The 27,294-nt window shown below is 31.1% G+C and overlaps 1 protein-coding gene across 12 annotated transcripts; it reads right to left on the bottom strand.

Annotated features, from left to right (window-relative positions):
* Positions 1–454: 454 nt before the first annotated feature.
* LOC106078204 (progranulin) lies at positions 455–27,294 on the bottom strand. 12 transcript variants are annotated; one of them, XM_056045699.1, is made up of 21 exons: positions 27,143–27,261; positions 25,480–25,641; positions 16,712–16,846; positions 15,651–15,776; positions 14,821–14,976; positions 13,330–13,434; positions 12,766–12,894; positions 12,301–12,417; positions 11,573–11,818; positions 11,239–11,460; positions 10,256–10,477; positions 9,532–9,753; positions 8,808–9,029; positions 8,084–8,305; positions 7,360–7,581; positions 6,641–6,862; positions 4,753–4,974; positions 3,978–4,199; positions 3,142–3,363; positions 2,688–2,909; positions 455–1,896 (listed from the first exon to the last, which is right to left on the bottom strand). In XM_056045699.1, exons 3-21 carry the CDS (start codon positions 16,844–16,846, stop codon positions 1,765–1,767), a joined length of 3,588 nt encoding a protein of 1,195 aa, XP_055901674.1. In that variant the 5' UTR covers positions 25,480–25,641; positions 27,143–27,261; the 3' UTR covers positions 455–1,764. The 12 variants fall into 12 exon arrangements, with proteins under 12 accessions (XP_055901674.1, XP_055901665.1, XP_055901628.1 ...); XM_056045690.1 differs by having other exon boundaries at positions 27,093–27,255; XM_056045653.1 differs by lacking the exon at positions 25,480–25,641 and having other exon boundaries at positions 27,143–27,294.

The raw sequence follows: 27,294 nt of genomic DNA, 5'->3' as shown, positions 1-27,294 counted from the left end.
AGGAGTATGGCGATAGGATGGTTATGGCAAACACATACGTCCCAGAAGAAATAAATGTTTGTAAATAATAATAAAAATAATCTGCATAGTATAAGCTAATGATCAATATTTTAATGTCTTTTTCAGTCCCTTCCTACCCAATATAATATTACAGGGCAGAAGTTTGACTACTAGAATCCTAGTCTTTGGTTAATATGAATAGGAAAAGAAAAGGGAAGGGAGAGTGGCATTAGCATATAGGCAGCATCCTTTTGAATTATTGTACAGGGCAATGAATCAAGGAATTGTCTTTACCACTGATCATTAGCTTACCTCTCGTATCGATTTAGAACAATAAAAGATAAATAATTTCCCCATCATACAGATTTTGAAATAGAATGACATTCTTGCTGAATTTATAATTTAATGTTCAAACACACAAATTTATAAAAAAAAAAACAATTAAAAAAAATAGTTCTATAGAAAGTTACTTTGTTTATTTTTTTTAAAGCACAAACTGTAAAAAATAAAGTATAGTATAGACATTTTAATTTTGAAATCCAAACCAGAGATCTTATGATGGTAAATAGAATATGTTTCACATGAGAATTTACAATAAAGATACAAACATACGGACAGATATTAAAAGAAAACATAAATATTATTTAGCTAGTAAGTATTAAGTCATTGGTTAATATGCATGACTGAATGCATGACGCTTAGGACGTAATCATCTTCTTTTTTGAAGTAACGTCTGTATTATATAAGATAAGATAAGAAGATAAGAAGTAAAAAAAACAACTGGAGAGCCAATGACTTACTATTATAGATACTAAAGAAAGCAAAAAACGTTGTTTGATAATAATGCTAAGTTATCATTGTGCTGGTCATAAAGTCGTCATTTAATCAGAAAATGCTAAACATTGATAGTTTTTAAAACCTACTTGCAGACATGACAAAACATCAACCTAATGGAATGCTTGTTACAGATAACAATACTTAGATAAAAAACATATGCTTAAAAACAATTGTTTGTATAATAAACACTTTCATTATCATATGTGGTATTTCCTTTTTACAATTCTTTGCACACACAAACACACACATGCTATATAAGTAGATCTACATGTTTCTGATGAGGTCTGCTATAACATAAATTGTCAGCCAGTCTTTGACCTTCACAAAGCACACACTCAGACTTGTAACAATGCCTATACAATATGCCTTGCAGACACACTCACTTACATAATGAATTATTAGAAATTGAGTGTTAGCAGTAAAGCATTTGTTAATGCCAATAACTCACTAGCTTGTAATTTCTAAAAAAAAAAAGTAAACAGCTCACTGAAAATTTCCAATGTCTTATTTGCATTATCAGGAATTAGGCAAAACTAACTTTGAATTAATCACTATTCACCAATAAGGACTAATCAATGAACTGATTTTGAATTATGCTGTTGATCAAGTTAAAAGTTCTTAAAAATTATAATATTTGTACCTGTATAACATTATTTTTCTTCAGATGTGTACGTCCAGATCCTCCACCCAAAAAATAGTGCAAGTCAGAATGAGAGACTTTCACTATATATAGTTTATGTCAACTTATACTCAGAGCAGCACATAAAAGAAACCCAATATAATTAGGGGGTTGGAATATGTGTCAAGTCATGCTAATATCAACACTGAAAAAAACAGTTTCATTCATAAGCAACGAATGACAGCAAAATTAAACAAAATGAATGTACATTTATCATTTAAAAGAGAAGACATCATGAAAGACAAAATTTAATGGACAATGTTGGCTGCCTTTTTATTTACCCAGGCTATAACATCATTTCCTTTGTTACATGTTCCTGCTGATACATCACATGTGTAGCCATGGGGACAACAGTGAACGTGGTCATCACAACATGTAGCCTAAAACAAAAATTATACAACTGGCTGGCATATTTAAAAAAAAATTATTTTATTGAAATTTTAAAATTAGACTAAGCTCCTAAGTTATTCAAATTAGAGGTTGTTAGAATGAAGGCTAAGTATTAAACAAGCAAAATACAAAAAATATTTAAAAAAAAAAAAGCTTATATTAAATGTAGTTGTATCAATTTGTTTGGATCAGTCATGTAGTTCAATTTCTAGACTACCAATAATAAATTTGTGCACTAGAATTATGTTTACCAATTGTTTTTGTTTAGCCCAGTTTCATGCTTTTAGCTCTCAATACACTATGATACAATCACATGTCTGGACCAGTTGAAAAGGGGTAGGGGGGAGAAAAGGGGTGTATCTGGGAGATCACTTTTAGGTGTAAAGTAAGCGGCTTGAATTCAAACTCAGGGGGGTTAAGGCCTTCTCAAGCAGTAGCTACTGTGCCAGAGAGTTGCTTATGTAAATAGGTTTTATAGTCATTTACAACTTTTCTTTCTACAAAAAATAAAGAGGACTAATTCATCTTAAAGGGGTCAAGTAAAATGTATTTAATTTATTTTTTTCCCTTGTTCAAGATACTAAACACTGTAATTAATTACCAATTGTTAATTAACTAATTGGTTAATTTATTTTTATTGATTCTCGTGTTTGCATGTAAAAGAAATAATTGTCAAAATTTCAGCTTGATCAGAGATTGGGTGTGGGAGAAATAATATGTACAACCATTTTACCAGACAGAAAAACAGAGTTCATATAAGCTTTGTAAAAAAGAAAAGTACCTTTGGTAAAGGACAACACCCATATTGACCAGAGGCTAGTTTACAGCAAGTGTTTCCATCTGGACATGATGAGGTGTCGTCACACTGCACATCCCCTACAACTTTAGCTGGTTGTTTTTTGAGCCAAGCAACAATATCATTTCCTTTGTTACATGTTCCTGCTGATACATCACATGTGTAGCCATTAGGACAGCAGTGGACATGGTCATCACAACATGTGGCCTGAAAAAATGAATAAAATTAATAAATGTATAGGAGTTACTAAAAACATTTTCCTACACTGTAAGCTTTAAACCTTTTTACAATTTTTAAAAATCAAACAAAAATAAAAGTATTCTATAGAAGCTAAACTACCATGCCCAACAATGACTTGTGTGAAATTTAAAATTGTACTAAAAAGATAGAAGTCTTTAACAGAAATAGCTAACATTTTTTTTTCCTTTTTTCAGTTTACCTTTGGTAATGGACAACATCCATATTGACCAGAGGCTAGTTTACAGCAAGTGTTTCCATCTGGACATGATGAGGTGTCATCACATTGCACATCCCCTACAACTTTAGCTGGTTGTTTTGTGAGCCAAGCAACAATATTATTTCCTTTGTTACATGTTCCTGCTGATACATCACAAGTGTAGCCATTAGGACAGCAGTGGACATGGTCATCACAGCATGTGGCCTGAAAAAATGAATAAAATTAATAAATGTATAGGAGTTACTTAAAACATTTTCCTACACTGTAAGATTTGAACATCTATACATTTTTTTAAAATAAAAAAAAAAGAAAAGTATTCTCTAGTTAACACATTTTTAAAAATTTCAGATAGACATTTTAAATTATGATACACCTAAAAAGGACCAACATGAAGCACAGTTTTAAATAATATCATTGTTAGATATACAAAGTTTAGTTACATTAATTTTGAAATAAAATTATGACTTGTGGAAAAAAATTCCCCTTTAGACCCTGCAGTTAATGGGACAGATGATTTTACGCTCATTTGTTTCTTTGGTCAATTATTAATTAGGGGGTCATGTGGTCAGTACATCAACCAACCAACTTTAATTTTCTCAACTAATCTCAGATACCCATTAAGGATGGGTGACTCTGACATTCAAAAAATGCCAAAGCTGAAAATTACAGCTTCCAATTAATTCAAACTATGAACTCTTAGTTTGGAAGCAAAACCACCATGCCCAACAATGACTTGTGTGAAATTTAAAATTGTACTAAAAAGATACAAGTCTTTACCAGAAATAGCTAACATTTTTTTTTTACTTTTTTCAGTTTACCTTTGGTAATGGACAACATCCATATTGACCAGAGGCTAGTTTACAGCAAGTATTTCCATCTGGACATGATGAGGTGTCGTCACACTGCACATCCCCTACAACTTTAGCTGGCTTTTTTGTGAGCCAAGCAACAATATTATTTCCTTTGTTACATGTTCCTGCTGATACATCACAAGTGTAGCCATTAGGACAGCAGTGGACATGGTCATCACAGCATGTGGCCTAAAATAATTATAAAATATTAAAAGATACTTAAAAAGGACCATGATGCAGAAAAGTTTTAAATTAAAAAAAGGATCATGATAGTACAGTTAGACATACATTTTTGGTCTTATATTCAGTTTGAAATATTATTTTGAAGGACTTGTATAAAACAAAAAAGGAATATTCCCCTTTTAGATCAAGCAGTCCATGGGCAGATCTGTTTTATATAGCTGATGATTATTGTGGCCAACATCAACCAACCTCCATAAATTATCTCAAATAATAACAGACAACCATTAAAGTTGGGACAACGCTGACATTTTAAATATCACAAAATGTCAGTCTACAACAGTTTCAAACTATGAACCCCTGGATTTAAAGAACAAAAGCCACCATATCATAAAAAATGACTTACATGATATTAAAAATTGTATAGGTTATAGAAAAACCCTAAATTTATTTTCACTCAATAAATTCTAATTAAAAACTATCTTGTACTTTAAAAACAATGTAAGCCCAAATAGTTAACATATTTGAGTGTGTGTGTGTGTGCTCTTTTTTCAATGTTTACCTTTGGTAAAGGACAACATCCATATTGACCAGAGGCTAGTTTACAGCAAGTGTTTCCATCTGGACATATTGAGGTGTCATCGCACTGTACATCCCCTACAACTTTAGCTGGTTGTTTTGTGAGCCAAGCAACAATATCATTTCCTTTGTTACATGTTCCTGCTGATACATCACAAGTGTAGCCATGGGGACAGCAGTGAACATGGTCATCACAGCATGTGGCCTAGTCAAATGAAGAGTTTAAGTTTTATATACATTTCCTAACAATGTAAACTTTTAACATTTGTAAAAAGCTAGTAAAGTGCAAAGTGCGATAGAATAAAGAAAAATGTGTCCATATTATAAAGAATAATTTTCAAATTTCAGCACAATAAAAAATGCAACAGAAATTCCAATGGAACATATATTTAATACTAAGATAGTATTGCCAGATTAAAATTGTTTTATTAATATCATTTCTTTTAATATTCAGTTAAAAAACATGAAAATGCTTTTAGAATAAACTAGCATTACACATTGGCTACACCCATTTATTTTTTCCCAAGCTATATATTGTTTATTTTGGTTTCTGGCTGGAACCTGTCATTTTTTTTTCACTTCCAATAAAACAGCCCACTTTTTAATGCTCCACTCTAATAAAAAATTTTATCCCGTGAAATCTGTTACATTGGATAGGAAAAGCCTGCTCTTTCTCTCTCGCCCTCTTCTTCTCTCCCTCTCTTTCTTACTCTTTATGGACTCTGTTTTTCTCTTTCTCTTCTTCAATCCCTTTCCTTCTCTCTCTCTCTGGGCCACCAACCTTTTTTTGTACCCTGTAATGCTCACCCACATAGATTCTGACTTGAAATGCTTCATAAAGCCCACTCATACACAAGCATGCATATTTTGAGCAAGTTAATTCTAGTATCACTTTTCTCCCTCCCAACTCCCCCCCAAACACAACAAAAAAATTAAGTTAGTCAAAATCGGATTTTTCTTCCCTCAATTCAATATCCAAAATATTTAATAGGCTATATATTGCTTTTTGGCCCCATTCCCCAAACAAAAAATCCTACCCAAAACACACACTTTTAATAGCCCTCACATATAATTGGTGTTCTTGAGAACAAAAATTTAAATATCAATTTTTGTTTTTGTTAGTTAACGTTTTAAAGTGTCCACAATGGTGAGTTACCCACCAAAGAATTATTGATTTTATTTTGTTTTTTAACTTTCTATGCAGATACACATTCATTAAATGCAGTTATTTCCTATTTAGAGAAAAAAAATGGTTTAAAGAAAGTTTACTTTTGTGCTAGTGTACATTTTAGCTTTATATATGTTTGTAAAATGTTTTACATGTTTCGGATGTTCCTTCAGAGTTGAAGATAATTACTTCCTAGTCCAAACCTCCCGCAGGGCGACGGGGGATGGGAGCGGGCAGGGTTTGAACCCGGGACCATCGATAAATCTGAACGACAGTCCAGCGTGCAAACCGCACGACCAGGCAGCCATCCGACTGCAACATTTTGGGGAAAATATCAAAATTAAATATATAGGTTTAATAGAAAGATGGTGATTTTTTTTTTTTTTTTGAATTTCCATTTTCAAACAGCTAATCTATATAAAAAAAAAATTTTAATGAGCACATATGAGGAAAATGAACCTGTGTAAAACATCTCACGTAAATCCATTCTGTGGATCCAGAGATCTCTTGATAGATGAATGAGTGGTATTTTGCAAATACATAGTAGATTTAAAATTCTTGAAAATTTATTGATAATAGGAAAGTCTAAAATATAGCTTAGCTCATAAATAGTCATAAAAAAATCTTTACCATTACTTAATTTGTACTTTACATTCTGTGTATAAAGGGATAGTAAAATTTTTTTGCTTTTTTTAAAGTTCACCTTTGGTAAAGGACAACATCCATATTGACCAGAGGCTAGTTTACAGCAAGTGTTTCCATCTGGACATGATGAGGTGTCATCACACTGCACATCCCCTACAACTTTAGCTGGTTGTTTTGTGAGCCAAGCAACAATATCATTTCCTTTGTTACATGTTCCTGCTGATACATCACATGTGTAGCCATTAGGACAGCAGTGGACATGGTCATCACAGCATGTGGCCTGAAAAATGAATAAAATTAAAAAACGTATAGGAGTTACTAAAAACATTTTCCTACACTGTTAGTCGTTATCCTTGAAGTTTGATACAATTTTTAAAAAATCAAAAATAAGTATTAAGAATTACTGTTAGATATAAAAATGTGTTTTTTACATTTACTTTGTAATAAAATGTTGAAAACTAAATGCTCTTCAAGTCCTGCTATTCAAGACGTAGATGATGTAAAATTCATTTTTTTCCTCGGCAACTAATAAAAAGGGGGTCATGTGGCCAGCACATCGTCTTCAACGGATTCCATCCAAGATCCTTGATTTTAAAGCAAAGCAACCATGCCCAACAATGACATTTTAAAAATTATTTATATATATCCTAATATTTTTTTTACTCAATTTTAATTATAATGGTAGAACAGGGTCTGTACTTGATGTATATAAACTTTTAGGTATAAAATTGCAAGCAAAGATAGTTAAACATTTTTTTCACTTTTTTTTCAGTTTACCTTTGGTAAAGGACAACATCCATATTGACCAGAGGCTAGTTTACAGCAAGAGTTTCCAGCTGGACATGATGAGGTGTCATCACATTGCACATCCCCTACAACTTTAGCTGGTTTTTTTGAGAGCCAAGCAACAATATCATTTCCTTTATTACATGTTCCTGCTGATACATCACATGTGTAGCCATTAGGACAGCAGTGGACATGGTCATCACAGCATGTGGCCTGAAAAAATTAGTAAAATTAATAAACATATACGAGTTACTAAAAACATTTTCCTACACTGTTAGTCGTTAGCCTTGAACTTTGATAAAATTTTAAAAAAATTAAAAATAAGTATTAAGAATTACTGTTAGATATAAAAATGTGTTTTTTACATTTACTTTGTAATAAAATGTTGAAAACTAAATGCTCTTCAAGTCCTGCTATTCAAGACGTAGATGATGTAAAATTCATTTTTTTCCTCGGCAACTAATAAAAAGGGGGTCATGTGGCCAGCACATTGTCTTCAACGGATTCCATCCAAGATCCTTGATTTTAAAGCAAAGCAACCATGCCCAACAATGACATTTTAAAAATTATTTATATATATCCTAATATTTTTTTTACTCAATCAACTTTAATTATAATGGTAGAACAGTTTCTGTACTTGATGTATATAAACTTTTAGTTATAAAATTGCAAGCAAAGATAGTTAAACATTTTTTTCACTTTTTTTTCGGTTTACCTTTGGTAAAGGACAACATCCATATTGACCAGAGGCTAGTTTACAGCAAGTGTTTCCATCTGGACATGATGAGGTGTCATCACACTGCACATCCCCTACAACTTTAGCTGGCTTTTTTGTGAGCCAAGCAACAATATCATTTCCCCTGTTACATGTTCCTGTTGATACATCACATGTGTAGCCGTTAGGACAGCAGTGGACATGGTCATCACAGCATGTGGCCTGAAAAAATGAATAAAATTAATAAACGTATAGGAGTTACTAAAAACATTTTCCTACACTGTTAGTCGTTATCCTTGAAGTTTGATACAATTTTTAAAAAATCAAAAATAAGTATTAAGAATTACTGTTAGATATAAAAATGTGTTTTTTACATTTACTTTGTAATAAAATGTTGAAAACTAAATGCTCTTCAAGTCCTGCTATTCAAGACGTAGATGATTTAAAATTCATTTTTTTCCTCGGCAACTAATAAAAAGGGGGTCATGTGGCCAGCACATCGTCTTCAACGGATTCCATCCAAGATCCTTGATTTTAAAGCAAAGCAACCATGCCCAACAATGACATTTTAAAAATTATTTATATATATCCTAATATTTTTTTTACTCAATCAACTTTAATTATAATGGTAGAACAGTTTCTGTACTTGATGTATATAAACTTTTAGTTATAAAATTGCAAGCAAAGATAGTTAAACATTTTATTCACTTTTTTTTCGGTTTACCTTTGGTAAAGGACAACATCCATATTGACCAGAGGCTAGTTTACAGCAAGTGTTTCCATCTGGACATGATGAGGTGTCATCACACTGCACATCCCCTACAACTTTAGCTGGCTTTTTTGTGAGCCAAGCAACAATATCATTTCCCCTGTTACATGTTCCTGCTGATACATCACATGTGTAGCCATTAGGACAGCAGTGGACATGGTCATCACAGCATGTGGCCTGAAAAAATGAATAAAATTAATAAACGTATAGGAGTTACTAAAAACATTTTCCTACACTGTTAGTCGTTATCCTTGAAGTTTGATACAATTTTTAAAAAATCAAAAATAAGTATTAAGAATTACTGTTAGATATAAAAATGTGTTTTTTACATTTACTTTGTAATAAAATGTTGAAAACTAAATGCTCTTCAAGTCCTGCTATTCAAGACGTAGATGATTTAAAATTCATTTTTTTCCTCGGCAACTAATAAAAAGGGGGTCATGTGGCCAGCACATCGTCTTCAACGGATTCCATCCAAGATCCTTGATTTTAAAGCAAAGCAACCATGCCCAACAATGACATTTTAAAAATTATTTATATATATCCTAATATTTTTTTTACTCAATCAACTTTAATTATAATGGTAGAACAGTTTCTGTACTTGATGTATATAAACTTTTAGTTATAAAATTGCAAGCAAAGATAGTTAAACATTTTATTCACTTTTTTTTCGGTTTACCTTTGGTAAAGGACAACATCCATATTGACCAGAGGCTAGTTTACAGCAAGTGTTTCCATCTGGACATGATGAGGTGTCATCACACTGCACATCCCCTACAACTTTAGCTGGCTTTTTTGTGAGCCAAGCAACAATATCATTTCCCCTGTTACATGTTCCTGCTGATACATCACATGTGTAGCCATTAGGACAGCAGTGGACATGGTCATCACAGCATGTGGCCTGAAAAAATGAATAAAATTAATAAACGTATAGGAGTTACTAAAAACATTTTCCTACACTGTTAGTCGTTATCCTTGAAGTTTGATACAATTTTTAAAAAATCAAAAATAAGTATTAAGAATTACTGTTAGATATAAAAATGTGTTTTTTACATTTACTTTGTAATAAAATGTTGAAAACTAAATGCTCTTCAAGTCCTGCTATTCAAGACGTAGATGATTTAAAATTCATTTTTTTCCTCGGCAACTAATAAAAAGGGGGTCATGTGGCCAGAACATCGTCTTCAACGGATTCCATCCAAGATCCTTGATTTTAAAGCAAAGCAACCATGCCCAACAATGACATTTTAAAAATTATTTATATATATCCTAATATTTTTTTTACTCAATCAACTTTAATTATAATGGTAGAACAGTTTCTGTACTTGATGTATATAAACTTTTAGTTATAAAATTGCAAGCAAAGATAGTTAAACATTTTATTCACTTTTTTTTCGGTTTACCTTTGGTAAAGGACAACATCCATATTGACCAGAGGCTAGTTTACAGCAAGTGTTTCCATCTGGACATGATGAGGTGTCATCACACTGCACATCCCCTACAACTTTAGCTGGTTGTTTTGAGAGCCAAGCAACAATATCATTTCCTTTGTTACATGTTCCTGCTGATACATCACATGTGTAGCCATTAGGACAGCAGTGGACATGGTCATCACAGCATGTGGCCTTTAAAAGATTTATTTAAATAAAAAAATAATAATTACCATCGACTTGTTCCATAAATTTCTTTTACAATAGTCAGAAATTGTTTCATAAGACATGATGGTTATGAAGATTTAAATTAAATTATAACTTAAAATAAAAAATCTGTTTTTAAATTTGATGGACAGTGTTTGTAAATTATTGAGGAAAAATAATTAATGAGAAAAAAAAAATATTTTTGAATTACATGCAAACAATATTTCAAACAGAAACTTTGTTTCTACAAAGCTTATATTAGCTCTATCTGTGTCTGGGTGAATTTTTTTACACATTTTTGACAGTTCCCATTCTCAGATCATAGCGCACTTTATATTGTATGAAATTTGCGAATAACAAAAAAAAAATTATTTAAAATATTTCCAATCGCACAAATTTATTTATTGTTAGTCTAGATCAATTGAAAATTAATTACATAATGGATTCAAAATAATTGATGCATTTTCAATCAATATAAGTTTTGCTTTTTAAAAAAGAATATTGATATTGTAGTAAATATTGCAATGAATAAAAACAAAAGGTTCACTATATAAATATTGTGAATGTAATTTAACATATGTGATATAATATGCAAAATTAGATCCCTAAGTAGCATGCTTTTGTGTTTATTTTCAGTCTATATAATGAATTCAAATCCTACTGCTAATAAAATTTTGTTTGACTATGTAAATACTGTCAATGCATGTTATTTGCAGTGATGTTCAATATATAATATATAATTTGTATACCTTTGGTAATGGACAACACCCATATTGACCAGAGGCTAGTTTACAGCAAGTGTTTCCATCTGGACATGATGAGGTGTCATCACACTGCACATCCCCTACAACTTTAGCTGGTTGTTTTGAGAGCCAAGCTACAATATCATTTCCTTTGTTACATGTTCCTGCTGATACATCACAAGTGTAGCCATTTGGACAGCAGTGAATGTGGTCATCACAGCATGTGGCCTAGCAAAGATAAGATAAACAAGTTACAATAATTACATACACATTCAAAGTACCGGTAGGTCTAAAATTTTGAATAAGAAGACTAACATTTCTGCTGACCATTAATTCATACCCTAGGTAAAGGACAACATCCATATTCTCCAGAGGCTAATTTACAGCATGTATTTCCATCTGGACAGGACCAAGTGTCATCACATCTGATGGAGTTAAGACCTACTTCTACATTTTCTGAAACAGGCTTAGCCAGTACTTTTAAGAACCACTGGACAGAGCTATCCCCTTTTTTACATTCACCTTGATCCACATCACATCTGTAGCCATTTGGGCAGCAATGGAGACCATCTGAACAACAAACTGCCTGAGAATATGAACAATAAAAATCAGCTTGTTAAGAGAAATTTATTTATTATTTATGTATGTACATACATTTTATATATAAATACAAACAAAAAACAAAATGACTCCATAAAACAACTGGAGTAAATTTTATATAACCCATTATTAAAATGACAAAAGGATTACAAGATATAAATAGATTTTCAAATTGAAGTATAAAGTTTAAAAATGCAGCTTGTAATCTTAATAAATTTTCTGTTAAAAAATATTAAAATTTAAAATTTTTACCTAGTCATGAATGGATTCATTTTGCCTCTAACCTATAATCTAACAAACTAAATAAGTCCCAGAATATTTTTATCCACCATAGATTAATCTATCTGAATCAAAATACCTGGAACAGCAGATTAGTGTAAACAGAAACTTTAGTTAGTTTTCAAAAAGTCTTTTATAAAAAGTAAGTATAGTAAAAAATATAGAACATAAACATTTTATTGAATTTACGTTGACATAAGGACAACATCCATAGTCCCCAGATTGCAGCTTGCAACATGTAGCTCCACCTGGGCACTGTGCTTGACCTCCAGGACATACGACACTTTCAGTTAACTTCTGTATTTTCTTTATATATTTAAATAATCAAAAAAAGCTATAATAATAATAACTGAAAGTTTTAAAATATTATCACAGAAAAAAAAAAAAAAAAGACTGGAACCATATTTATGAAGAAAAGTTATTTATTAAATTTAAATCTCAAAAGTTAACAATAGATTTGAAACAAAACTCTATTTTTAACTGTTAAGAAACTGTTAGCTGTGGAATTCCTTTTTTACAATGTTTTAAAATACTGAGGTATCATGTTTCTGTTTCATTCTAAACCTTATGTTTACTTAATGTACTTTTTAAATGTCCCATGTAAAATTATATAAATACAAACCTAATATCTAAACTAGTCCTAGCAATACCAACCTTTGGCTTTTCTGCTGGTTGTTTAACTGACCAAGCAACAACATCAAGTCCTTTAACACATGTACCAGCTGACAGATCACACTTGTAACCATTTGGACAACAATGAACATGATCAGCACAGCAAGTGGCCTATAAGATAAGGACACTATCAAATTATAAAATCTGTATGGATTACACTTTCAATTTAAAGTTAAATAACTTCAATATTTCAGGATTTAATTATATACTATAAATTTACACAAATCAATTATTAATGAACACTTAATTGAATAGGTCAAAGTTGCATATCAAAATGTACCCTTACTAAATAAATTACTGTTACTTCCAATAGTTAATTTTGTCTTTATTAATGATGATAATCAGGCAAAACTATTGAGGAAGCAAAAAATGAAAAACAAAATATTTTCATTAGATAACTTTTCCTATCTATACATTAGTGCTTAGAAAGTTGAAATAAATTCAGTTATGTTTAGCTCATTTTTCTTTTTACTTATTTGAAATAGAAATGAGCAAAAACCAAAACAAAACAACAGCAAAAAAAAAAACAATAATTTTAACAGTAACCTGGACTAATGGACAACAACCATAGCCTCCAGAGGCCAACTGACAACAAGTTGAACCATCTGGACATTGACTACCATCAGCACATGGTACGGTTTTTGGCACACTCTACAAAAAAATGTAAAAATAAGATATTATGATATAAAAGTTTAAAAAAAAAAATACAAAACTTAAAATACTGTAACTAAGTAAAAGTTTAGATGTATGTTCTATAAACAATATTCATCAAACATGTAAGAACTAATAGTGCAAATAATGAGAATAATTTACATGGTAAATAGTTTTCATAACTAAAATGTTAAGATGGTAAACAAAGGATAAAAGATTACATGAATATAAATATGTTCTTTTATTATACATAAGCATCATGGTTACTTTAAAAGATACGTTTTCACAGAATAAGTGTGTGCTACAAGTAAAAACAAAACATTTTTTTTGTGAGCAAAAACCATTGACATGTACATTAATAATTCTTTCTTTTATCCATAAGTCGTAACCGCAATAAGTACCTACAGCTTTTGTTTAACCCTTAAAATGTGTGTGGTAGTTTATTTATTGTAATTCCATTTTGTATGCACTCATTTTAAAATAGCTCAGCACTTAAAGGGTTAAGAAGTCTGAAGATGATTTTTTTATAATTTAAAAATAAAACAAAACAATTAAATAAGAAGCTGAGGATGAAATATTGGTCAAATTTATGTAAAGATATTAGGATTACACAAAGCATGAGAAAAAAAAAAAACAATATAAAATATTAATCTAAATTAAAATCAGAGTAAGATACTTGACCTAATTAAATCATGTGATTACGTATGTATATAAATATCTTGTGACCATAGATAAGAGACATACAATGAAACTGAATGTTTCATTTGAGCTTTTAAATACTTGGTCTAATTGTTCAATAATAAGTCAAGGTTAAACAGAACAATTATTAAACATTAATTAACATGTTTGCTTACTGATAATGCTGTTAAGTTAAACCACTCTTATCTATTGGATACTTTTTCTAACATTGATAACAGTAATCATTTGGGATTGAACTGGACATTTGGCCTTGCTAAGTCTAACACTTCACAAGGCAATTATTAATTATAAGATAAAGATTAACAAAAAGATAAGGTTTGTTTGCTGGAGAGTAGTCCACAAGTGGATATATATATATATATATATATCAGAAGGAGTGGATCTGGTTTTTATAAATGGGAATAAGATGTTAAATAGGATGTCAGCATTGGTATAATGTCAATTAAATCTTAATTTACCAATTACTGTACAGAGTGAGTCTACAAATAATTACAGCCCAAAGGGCTGAAATTCAATTGCTTTAAAAATAAAAAAAAAAGATTTTTAATTAATATTATATACTTGTAATATTTTAGGGATACAATTCTTGGAACTGAATTGAAAAAAAAAAAACAAAGCTAAAAATAAAGTTGTCTAAGCATAGTAAAAAAAAAAATTAAAAAATCAGTAGTCTGATATATTAGAGACCTTTGCTTTTTCTCTGGTTTTCAGCTGTTGAGGTGACATGTAGTTCCAATATTGAATAATGTGCACATTCTCTCCTTTTGAGTAGCATCTTCTGTTTATCATGTCACAGAATGTGCCACGTGGGCAGCAATGCATGCCATCAGGGCAGCAAACAGCCTTTTTAAAAAAAAATTTTTAACTTCACGCAATTGAGAACATTTTTACAAAGATTACAAATTTAAAAAAAAACAATTGCACTGAATTAAGCAAGCAAAAAAACTACCATTTTCAATAGTTGTCCTAACCTAATTATTGCTTGGATAATGAGACAAATACTTCTGAAGCAGAAATATTAACTCTAAAAAATGCTAAACTTAATTTTGAAATGAGTTAATTGAATCTTTGAAAGGAATACAAATAAATGTATCAATTAGACTGTAATGGACAAAAGCATTTTAACCCTATATTCTAAAGCTAATTTCAAAAGGTAAACAAGTTCTAATTCAAGTCATTGCACAATACTCTATTTAACAATGAAGGTACAAGTCAGTGTGCTAGACAAAGTGGTGGTCTTAGCACAACAATGACCACCAAGTAAAAAATGATTAAGCCAAAGCTAACAATTGTAATGACTAGCACTAATAGAACGAGCTAATTTGATCTTGAAGTGTTATCAAGGTGTGGGAAATACATTTAATATTTAAAAAACGTTTAAAAATATTTTTTTAAAACTCAGCCAGTTTCTTTTTAAAGGAGTATTGCATTTAAACTTTAAATCAATGGCATTGTTTAGTGACACTTATTGTTTGAGACCACCACTTTGCAATGTCCCCTTAATTGACTCCCCTTACCTCTGCCAATGGGCAGCAAACAAATGGAACTTTTGATTGTGGATTTGCTTTGCAACAGGTGTAGTTATCAGAACAAAAGAATGCACTGGTGTTCTGGCATGATCCATTAGTCATAGTCAAAGCTAACTGAATTAAAAACCCCAGCAGGTATTAAAATAGTAAATATAGAGTAATACTTCAATAATACTTCAAAAAAATATTGAAGCAATGTAAATAACAATGGTTGTACAAAATTTCAACATTTAAAAATTCCATACAAAAATAAAACAAAAATACAGGGAAGTCAAAAAATGTTTACAATAAGTTGAACAGATGAATTTTTTTTATGACAAGTACTCCTAACAAAAAAATGAAACCAACAAGGATGTAGCATTTTTGTAATAGTTACACTAACAGCTAAGTCAAATTTAAACAGATCATAAATAATACTACAAGTAAATGTATAAAAAGTTTAACAGTAAAGACTTGCTGGTCCATAATAAAACATTCTATTTCATTCTGAATAAATAAGTATTAGCATGAAATATATAATTAATTTGAATTTAAAGACATACAAAACAGAAGGTCTTATTTCTAATGTAGCAAGTTTATATTATGTATGTAACAATAAATACCATATATGGTATGAGTGAGTGACTTATCACATATAAATATCTTCCCTCTCTAACACCATTTAGGTTTTGTCATGCAGTAACAGAGAATCCAAGAGGCGCGGTGGCTTCTGAACCGAGAACAGAGAATCCAGCAACATACATAACACAAGCAGTATATAAACAAAAGAGTTTAAAAAAAAAAAGCACCAATTGGGCTGGGATAGGAAAGAATGCTGCTTGACTAATAGTCAAAAAGGATATGAGAATGAGATTCCATAAATACATATTTATACCTAATTGCTCAGTAGACCATTAGATCTGGAAAGGTAACTTAACTTAATGATTCAACTAGTACCAAAAGAGAACTTAAGTTGCAATTATAAATACAAGGTTGCAATGAAATGTAAGTGTATAATCTATAATAAAAGACAAAGTGAGAATGAACTGAAGAAAGAGGACAAGTCATACCTGAAGAGTTTCCTCATGGGATTGGAAGTATAACACATTGTTGTGATTACTGCTTTTCTCAGACAGACTGATGGCGTTGACAGACAGAGCTATGCCAATAAAGCAATGAAGTAACACAATTTTCAAGCAAGACATCTGTAATATCAATACAATGTTAATCTTTAAGCACAACATTTAACACAAATGCATTACGGTGAAGGTAGAAAAAGTAAATCTATAAATGTCAAAATAGGTTTCCCTCAGGATACAAAAAAAAGTGTAACTATTAGTCTCCAAACCAAAAATTTTTTTTAGCTATTTATTAAATATTTTATGAATATAATTCTGGAAACTAGAAATACTTATAGCTAATTTTAAAGATAACTAGTCAAACAAAGAGAGCATCCATAATACATATGATTGCTTAATCTGGTTTTAATTCATGGCTTGTAGTATGATATTTGAAAACTTATAAAGCAGAGAATTTTTTTTTTACAAATAATATAAAACAACTTTCTTAAGACAAATTATTCCCTCTATGACTATGAAATTGTAATTTCAAACTTTCTACTAAATACTTACTTAAACCAAATCAGTAATAGGTTAGTAAAAAAAACAACAATCACATAATAATGTGATTGAAACTCAAAACTTGCTAAATGATTTTATGACATAAAGTAACACTGTCATAAAATAAGAGGCATTTATATATATATCTTCTTTAACAACTGAAACCTCATTATGTTTCTTGTAAACGGTTTAATTAAGATTAATTGTCGATGTTAGTTGGAACATGCAACAGCACAATTGACCAATATAACTTTATCTCAGAACAATATCAATAGAATTGCCCTCATGAAGATTGATAACAAAGTTTAGCTCTGGTAATGAAGATTGTAAGATAAATTGATGAGACAGATAAGAGACAGACAAGAAACATGTTTTAATGTCTAGAGCGTACATTTTAAGTGTTTTATATAGTGATGGGAATTAAACTAACTTTTAAAAGTTAAACTAAAACTAGTTTTCAACTAAAATAAAGTAGTTAAACTAAAAGTTTATCATAAATTTCAAAATATAGTTAAACTAAACTAAATATAATTAATTAAACTTTTCATAACTTTGGGGGGGGGGGGGGGGGGGGGGCTGGGTTGAACTAGACCTATATAGATATAATCATCCGACTGTATGTCTACGGTTCGATCTTATTCTTTTAGCATTGTAGAAATATTTATCCATAATAAAATCAGTAATAAGGAATATGTTTCTTACATAAACGTTAATGCACAATAAAATTGTAAAAAAAGATGTCTTAAAATATATGTGTGCTTGTATTTTTGCCTTGGATTAAGACCTTTAGAAAAGAATGGTACTCTTTTTTAAAAAATTATATTAACTTATTATATAACAGAAAATCTTACTTATACCTGTAAAGTTTGAAATCTCATAAAATAGCATTGATATCGAATTTCAAATTTAGATCTAGCAATCAAAGAAATAGAAACGAAATCGTTGGAGTATTAAGGAACATTTGACCTGTTTAACTATTTTATAGTGTAAAATACATGCTTGACTAACCATGCTGATGAGCTATTTTCTTGTTTGACCACTAAAAATACAACTAACACTATTGCATAACCGTTAAACGTGCAAGGGAAAAAACATGGGTGGTCTTGTCATTATGGACTTCATACTCAGTACACTGTAGGCCTACATGTGTATGTCTATCTGGTCAGGTTGTTAAAATCAGTCAAACACACTGTCTATTTACTTTCTGGGCAGGGAGGATGTGTAATTATTTTAGTGTAAAGTGCAACGAACGAAAGATCTATGAACATGCTTGACTAGCCATGCCAGTGTGTTATTTTCTTGTCTGACCACACCACATTAAGCAAACACTATTGCATAACGCGTAATGAAATAAATGCAGGGTAGTCTTGTAGTTTCATTGACTACACACGTACAGTACACTAGGTCTACATGTGTATGTCTATCTGACCAGGTTGTTAAAATCAGTTGGACACAGTCTATTTACTTTACGGCCAGAGAGGGTGTGGATTAAGATTTTTTTTCTAGAGTTGGTTATCCTAATGCTTTTAGATCTATATAGGCCTAGCTGTCGATTTAGACTTAGAACTCAATAATAAAAAGAGAGTACTTGATGTTCCTGCAGTTAAAAAAGTATTGTTTGCCGCAAATGAATTGATTAAAACCACTAAATATTGACCTAGCTCACTAATCAGATTCCCACTATAAACAGAAATTAAACACCTCCACATGGCTCACAAAAAAATTCGAAGCAAGGCCATTCATAATATTGCATAGCAACTTTTGGCAAAAAATGTTTAACATTTTATAATACTACTAATTTCAGTTGCAAATATTTACTCCCATAACTTCTACCAGCATCTTACTTTACCCTCTTCAAATGCAGACTGACTAAATAGTTGTTAACTGCATCTTTTTTTTTGATAATCAAAGTTATTGATATCACATGACCAGAAAACCCTGACCACATGTTGAAAAGTTGTACAAATTTTAATTAAACTTTTTAGTTAGTAATTAAAAAAAAAATTAAACTACGATTTTAACTAAACTTTTTTTTCTAGTTAAACAATGGCCTTAATTAATTTTTTTTTAGTTAAACTAAAAGTTTCTAACTTTTTAGTTAACTATTGCCAATCTTATCTTATCTTATATAATACAGACGTTACTTCAAAAAAAGAAGATGCGTCAATGCATTCAGTTATGCATATTAAGCAATGACTTAAATTCTCATGCATATTAACCAATGACTTAAATTCTGCCAAGTCACTGTTTTTCCTGGCTAGCTCAGGCAACCCATTCCATGCTCTAATAGCACTAGGGAAGAAGGAGTATTTGTACAAATTTGTCCTAGCATATGGGACGAGGAATGTGCCTTTATCTTTGTGTCTTTCAGAGTATTTTATTAAATTTTGTTTTTGTATTTGAAGATTATGGTTCAGTGTTTTATGTATGATTGCTACTTTACTTTTGAGCCTTCTGTCCTGAAGGCTTTCTAAATTTAGTGATTTTACTAAAGGTGTTACTCTAGTCAAATGTGAATATTCGTTTGTTATGAATTGCACTGCTCTATTTTGTGTCTGTTCTAGTTTCTTAATGTTTTCTTGAGTTGAGGGGTCCCAAACGGAGGATGCATATTCTATTATTGGCCTAACCAAGGTTAAATAACATTTTAGTTTTATGTTCTTATTTGATTTATAGAAATTTCTTTTAATAAATCCTAATGCTTTGTTTGATTTTTTTGTAGTTTCATCAATATGTGGATTCCATGACAGTTTTTCATTTATTTACACCTAGGTATTTTGCGTTTTTAGTCTGTGTTACTGGTTTGCCATGAATAAGATAAGTGGAATTAATTTGTTTTAGTTTTTTTGTTACTCTTAACAACTGACATTTTTCTGGGTGGAAAGACATGCTCCAATTTGATTCCCATTTCTGTAATTCATCTAATTCTCTTTGTAAAATATCTGTGTCTTGTGTTGTTTTTATTGTTCTATATATTATGCAATCGTCTGCAAATAATGTGACTTTTGTTCCTGAAGTAATGCAATTTGGTAAATCATTTATGTAAATTAAAAATAGTAGTGGACCCAAGACTGTTCCTTGAGGTACACCTGAGTTTACTGTTATCGGTGTTGATTTAGAGCCATTTATTATTACAGTTTGTTCTCTCCCTATCAGAAAATCTTTAATCCACTGATGCAGTGGACCATTAATACCGAAATATTTTAACTTTTTAAGCAAACTATGGTGGTGAACTTTGTCAAAAGCCTTAGAAAAATCTAGTAAGATAGCATCTATTTGTTCACTATTATCTAAACCTTTTGAAAAATTATCAATTAGTCCTATTAGTTGTGTTTCACATGATCTATATTTCCTAAAGCCATGTTGGTATGGTGTGAGGACATTATGTAAAATTATGTTTGTCTAAGTGGTTTATGATGTTGCTACATATTGTGTTCTAGGATTTTGCATGTGATGCTGGTAAGTGATACTGGTCTGTAGTTTCCTGGGTCAGATTTTTCTCCTTTAAATAGGGGGGTGACATTAGCTTCTTTCCAGTCCTTTGGTACTCTGCCCTGGTTAAGTGAAGTCTGAAAGAGTATTTTGAACACTGGGGCTAGCTCATTGCTTAGTTCTTTGAGTAATCTAGCTGGAATACCATCAGGTCCAGAAGCTTTATTTGGTTTGGTGTTGGCTAATAGTTTTTGAATTCCATTTTCTTGTACTACTATATCTTCTATGTTGTCTACTTGGTTCAAATTCAGTAATATGTCTTTGTCTCCTGGGGCTGAGAATGCTGATGCAAAGTATTTGTTTAGGATGTTTGCTTTAGTTTCATTATCATTATGTATTATGTTATGTTCATCTTTTAATGGCGCTATGCCTGTTGTTTCCATTTTCTTAGACTTAATGTATGACCATAGGTTTTTGTTGTTATCTTTAGATATTACATTGTTTATGTATTCACTCTGCAGCTGTCTGCTTACTTTTTGGGTTAAGTGTTTAATTTTTATATACTTTTTGTAAACTCTTTCTGCATTAGTTTCTTTAAATTTTCTATATAGGTTTTCCTTCTGTTTACAAAGCTTCTTTAGTCTATTATTGTTGACTTGCTTTCCATCAGTTTTAAGTAAATTACAACCAAAATAACTCTACGGGCTTTTCTACAGCTGTGCGAAATATTTTCGTTAAATCTACAGTAGATCTAGACTCTAATTTAAGTCACTAAATTCGCGGACTTTTCACGGCTGTGAGAGAATTATCTTCACTCTATTCTATTGGATTAGCGTAAATTAAGTCTAGATCTAAGTCTAAGTCACTAAATTCGCGGACTTTTTTCGAATTATCTTCACTGAATCACCGTAAATCTAGTCCCTAAAATTCGCGGAATTTTCACGCTGTGTGCGAATTATTTTCACTGATTCTACCGTAAATCTAGAGTCTAGATCTAAGTCACTAACTTCGGACTTTTCACGGCTGTCACTGCTTCTACAGTCTAGATCTAATTAAGTCACTAAATTGGCGGACTTTTCTCGGCTGTGTGCGAATTATCTTCACTGAATCTATCGTAGATCTAGACTCTATAGATTCTAACCCAATGTCACTAAACTTCGCGGACTTTTAACGGCTGTGAGAGAATAATCTTCACTAGGTTCTAGTGATTTAGCGTAAATCTAGAATCTAGCGTATTTCTAGAGCAATCTAGACATTAGATCATAATTAGATGTACCATTATCTAGATCCTTAAATAAACTAAAATTCACGGAGTTTTCAGGTTAAGCGCGAATTATCTTCACTAGATCTAACTTAGATCTAAATCTAGATACTATTTCTAGCTAGATGAGAAGGATGGATCGTGAGAAGACTCAAAAGTAAAGAACGGTAGCAATTATACTTAAACACTAAATCATAATCTCCAAATACAAAATCTAATAAAATACTCAGAAAGACACAAAGATAAGATGATATACGGACTTTCCACGCGAAGTCACTCTTACTGTTACAAGAAGATTTTCGGCGAGGGAGGGCCCGGAGGGGTGTAGCCTTCACATTAGGCTGCTAATTGCTCCAGTTATAGACAATAGTCACTACAACTAGATCTAGCGCGTCTTCAGTCGGAACAGTGAAACGAAAAAGTGAAATGCTTGCTTGAGCCAAGGTCGTTTTCAATCACGAGGTCGCGCTTCACAAGTGGGTGAAAGGCGGTGTAGACGCGTCGTCACTGGTCAGCTCAATGTAACCGGGAAAAAAAACAAAATAAACACCAGGTATCGGGAGGGAAAGAACTCAAGGTCCAGTTTTAAAATTCAAGTTTTTTTCACTGTTTTTTACGAAATTCAAGGCTTTTTCAAGGCCTTGAATTTAATATGAAATTCAAGGTGTATTCCAGGTTTTCAAGGTGGCTACGAACCCTGCTTTATCTTTGTGTCTTTCTGAGTATTTTATTAAATTTTGTTTTTGTATTTGAAGATTATGGTTCAGTGTTTTATGTATAATTGCTACTTTACTTTTGCGTCTTCTGTCCTGAAGGCTTTCTAAATTTAGTGATTTAACTAAAGGTGTAACTCTAGTCAAACGTGAATATTCGTTTGTTATGAATCTCACTGCTCTATTTTGTGTCTGTTCCAGTTTCTTAACGTAATGTTTTTTTGAGTTGAGGGGTCCCAAACAGAGGATGCATATTCTATTATTGGCCTAACCAAGGTTAAATAACATTTTAGTTTTATGTTCTTATTTGTTTTATAGAAATTTCTTTTAATAAACCCTAATGCTTTGTTTGATTTTTTGATAGTTTCACCTAGGTATTTTGCGTTTTTAGTTTGTGTTACTGGTTTACCAAGAATAAGATAAGTGGAATTAATTTGGTTTTCGCTTTTTTGTTACTCTTAATAACTGACATTTTTCTGGTTGGAAAGACATGCTCCAATTTGATTCCCATTTCTGTATTTCATCTAATTCTATTTGTAAAATTTCTGTATCTTGTGTTGTTTTTATTGTTCTATATATTATGCAATTGTCTGCGAATAATCTGACTTTTGTTCCTGAACTAATGCAATTTGGTAAATGTAAATTAAAAATAGTCACTAGTTATATATCCAGTTTTACAATTGTTATAAAACTTTAGCTTGATTTGGTACATTTTTTAAAGTTTTTAAAATTAGGAGGGTATTGTGACAAAGATACATATATACAATTATAAGTTGTGTTTGAAATAATTTTAAATGAGAGGTTTTTGTTAATCAGTAATTATAAGACAAATTAATTGAAGGCTCTGTGACTACAAAAAAAAAATAATAGGTACATAAGTAGGTACATAAATATAATCATTTCACAATTTATTTTGATTACATGACGATAAAATTTACTTTAAAAAAAAACTTTTGGAGGTGAAATAAAGCACAGAAGACAAAAGAGAAGATGAGCATTGACATACTAGAAAATAACAGATGACAAAGACAGAGGATGTGAAGCTGTGAAAGAGTCAACATTGGTGTTGTAACAAGAATTTAAGGAACAATTATGAAGATTAACCTTAAAGGCATGTTTGTTTTCTGGGTTCCCGGTCACTTCATCCCCTGGTCAGTTCATCCCCAATTAAATATTTTATATATAAATATGATTATGTAGAATGCTTTCTTTTTGACATTTTATGACATATTACTAATGCGTTTATGGTGTTTCCTCTTCCACTTTGTATTCTTAATGAGAAATCTAATATTATATGGTAAATCTGGATGTGTACTTATCTATAGCGTAATGATCAAAGGCCAAGGTGTAGTGCAAGTAGTGGAAATCTTTTGAGAGATAGAAATGCGATTAGAATAATTATGACCGTGCCGCTGATAACTTATCATCAAAGGCCAAGGTGTGGTGCAAGTAGTGGAAATCTTTTGAGAGATAGAAATGCGATTAGAATAATTATGACCGTGCCGCTGATAACTTATCATCAAAGGCCAAGGTGTGGTGCAAGTAGTGGAAATCTTTTGAGAGATAGAAATGCGATTAGAATAATTATGACCTTGCCGCTGATAACTTATCATCAAAGGCCAAGGTGTGGTGCAAGTAGTGGAAATCTTTTGAGAGATAGAAATGCGATTACAATAATTATGACTGTGCCGCTGATAACTTATCATCAAAGGCCAAGCTCTGGTGAAAGTACGACCATGTTTCACTTTATTTGATTTTTCCATCGCTCTTTCTTGAAAATGGGCGAGTCATTTTTAGCCTTGTAATAAGGTTTAATTTTTTTCTAGTAAAGGCGGACTTCCTTTTAAACATTAAAGTTACAAATTGTGTTATTGTTATTTATTTCTATTGATATTTCATTTCTACATGTATATGTAAGTATGTATTTTGTTTATTGATATTCACTTTAGATATCGAAACTGGTGGGGGGCCTCTAGTTATGTGAACATACCCGTCATGATAAGGTTCTTATAGCCTTAAAATTAATTGTTTGAGTGCTTATTGGAAATAATCTTGCATGTATATTTAGGGTGTGACTCTCTTTCTCTCTCTCTCTGTCATTTAAATAAAAAAGGAATACATTAAATATTGCTCATTTAATGCTTTTTAAAATTACAATTTGTTAGATAAAATTATCAGATGATGAAAATATCAGGGGATGAAGTGACCGGGGGATGAAGTAACCAGGGGATGAAATGACCGGGGGATGAAGTGACCAGGGGATGAAATGACCGGGGATGAAGTGACCAGGGATGAAGTGACTGGTCACCGTTTTCTGAGTAAATTGTATTTAATATTGCTTGCCTATTTTTTTCAATTTAATCCCATCCTTTTTTTTGGAGAGGGAGAGGGGGGTTATTGCATTACTTTGTTATATATAATTTCATATATTCAACCCAAAAAAAATATTTTTTTTCTACTTAAAAAAAAAACTTCAATTAAATAATACAGAAAAGTTAATATTTCCTTACAAGTAAGAAACAAACAAGACAACAAGTAGACTAGAAGTTAAACCAAGTCTCACTGCCCCCTTAATAAGGTCCTTGGGAATTCCCAAATATTAAACATTAAGTATTTTGAATATGGAAAATATATGGACCACAATGACATTGATTTTGCTACAAACTCTACAGCGAAATAAAATGACAATTCTGGTCGCCCAGTGAAATATCAAGTAAAATGAAACAAATCACTGGAATGTTATGTTCAATGTTAAAATGAGTAAAGCATGCTATAGATATATTTATCCAATGTATTTATAATCCAATTCTTACCTTTCTTTGTCACTTGTGATTATGATTCAATCCCACACTTTGTGTTATGTTAAAATAATCTTTGACTCCAGACTTATACACTTACTTCTTACATCTAAAGTATTCTAAAGACTGTCAGTTACGTTACACTAAGTTATAGCATCAACTGCAGTGACTGAAGACCTGAAGTGAAGTGAATGACTACACTGTCAGTGACTCAAATCTAAGACAGTAGTTAAAAAAGAAATCTCCCAAAAAGTAAATAGATCGTATGTCTGACTGATTCTAACAAACTGGTCAGTGTAAGACTAGTCTAGACAACGTGTAGTCGGTCATGACAAGACAACCAAGTGATATAGCATTTGTTGTGTGTTGAGTGGTCAGGTGAGAAAATACACACTGCCGTGGTTAGACAAGCATGTAAATCTACTTTTAATACGCATTTTTTTCTTTGCTTACAAGATCTAGATCTAACTGCATACACAAAGATATATTTCTTTTACGAGAATGTAAACTTAACTGTATGGTTTTCCGTTATACATTAAGTTAATAGTTAAATTAATAGGTTTGTGTGACGTCATATAGAAACCCGGTGAAAGTCTTACCGTTTTGGATGTGCAGGAAAATTATGTCAGAAAAACATCTATTACTAAGTTATTATTGCAGATTAAAAAAAAGAATAATATATTCATTATCTGTAAATCAAAACACATATTATATAAAAAATTGTCAAAACTATCCAAGTTTCCATTTAACTTAAAATAACTTGTACTTGTAGATTCTATCTATTATACTTTATTTATAGTATATCAACTAAAACTATATGTCTATTAATATTAAGACTATTAGAGATCTAGATGCTATCTATTCTAGGTCTAGGACATCTAGGTCTAGTTAGTACTCTAGAATTAACTTAGATTTAGATCAAGCAGCTAGTTCTAGTTATTAAGATATAGATCTAGAATAATGTAGATGACTAGAGTAGAAGATCTAGAATATTCTAGAGTCTAGCTAGATTGAGAAGACTCTAACTCTAGGCTAGCTACATTCTAATTCTAGACACTAGAGTTTAGTATCTACAATTAAAATTATATTTAAAATAAAGTTCTAAGTCGAAGTCATTTTCATTCAATGACTGTCACTAATCAAAATCATCACTAATTGAGTATATCATTATTATATTATAAATTATATATCTAGTATAATATTTTAATATACTATGAGTATGAGTCATTGATTCACTAATGATTGTGATCATTGTCAAATTACTAGATGACTGTACTAGATCAACATTGATGAACAATATAATTATAAACAATATATATAATAAATAATATATCAATAATTGATGAATGATAATTATAATAATAATATTATAATATTAATATATTACATTAATAGCTCTGGCTCTACTACTACTACTCTTAGCACTCTAGAGTTAGAGTAAGACTAGTTACTAGAGGCAGAGGTCTAGTAAGTAGTAGTAACTAAGTAAGAGTCAAACTAGTCAGACTCAGAGTAACTCTAGCTAGAGCTAGAGTGCTAGAGTAGAGGCCTAGGCTAGAGAGTAGAGTAGTAGAGTCCAGATCTAGATCTACATTTAGATTCTAACTATTGATGTATAGACTAGTTACTCTAGTAAATAGATCTAGAATGAAGATCTTTATTAAGAGCTAGATCTAACTTTCGGTTTCAATCCAACTTTGTACTCTACAATGCTACATGCAGGACTATTGACTAAAAGTATTCGTCTATTGTTACTGTTAGCCAGTCGTAAACTTTTGATAACACTAGTCACATGACAAGAAACGCTAATCATGTGATGTAAATTTTTCT

This window comes from Biomphalaria glabrata, chromosome 1 (genome assembly GCF_947242115.1).
Source record: "Biomphalaria glabrata chromosome 1, xgBioGlab47.1, whole genome shotgun sequence".
Taxonomy (NCBI): domain Eukaryota; kingdom Metazoa; phylum Mollusca; class Gastropoda; family Planorbidae; genus Biomphalaria; species Biomphalaria glabrata.
This window is presented reverse-complemented; position numbering and strand designations above follow the sequence as displayed.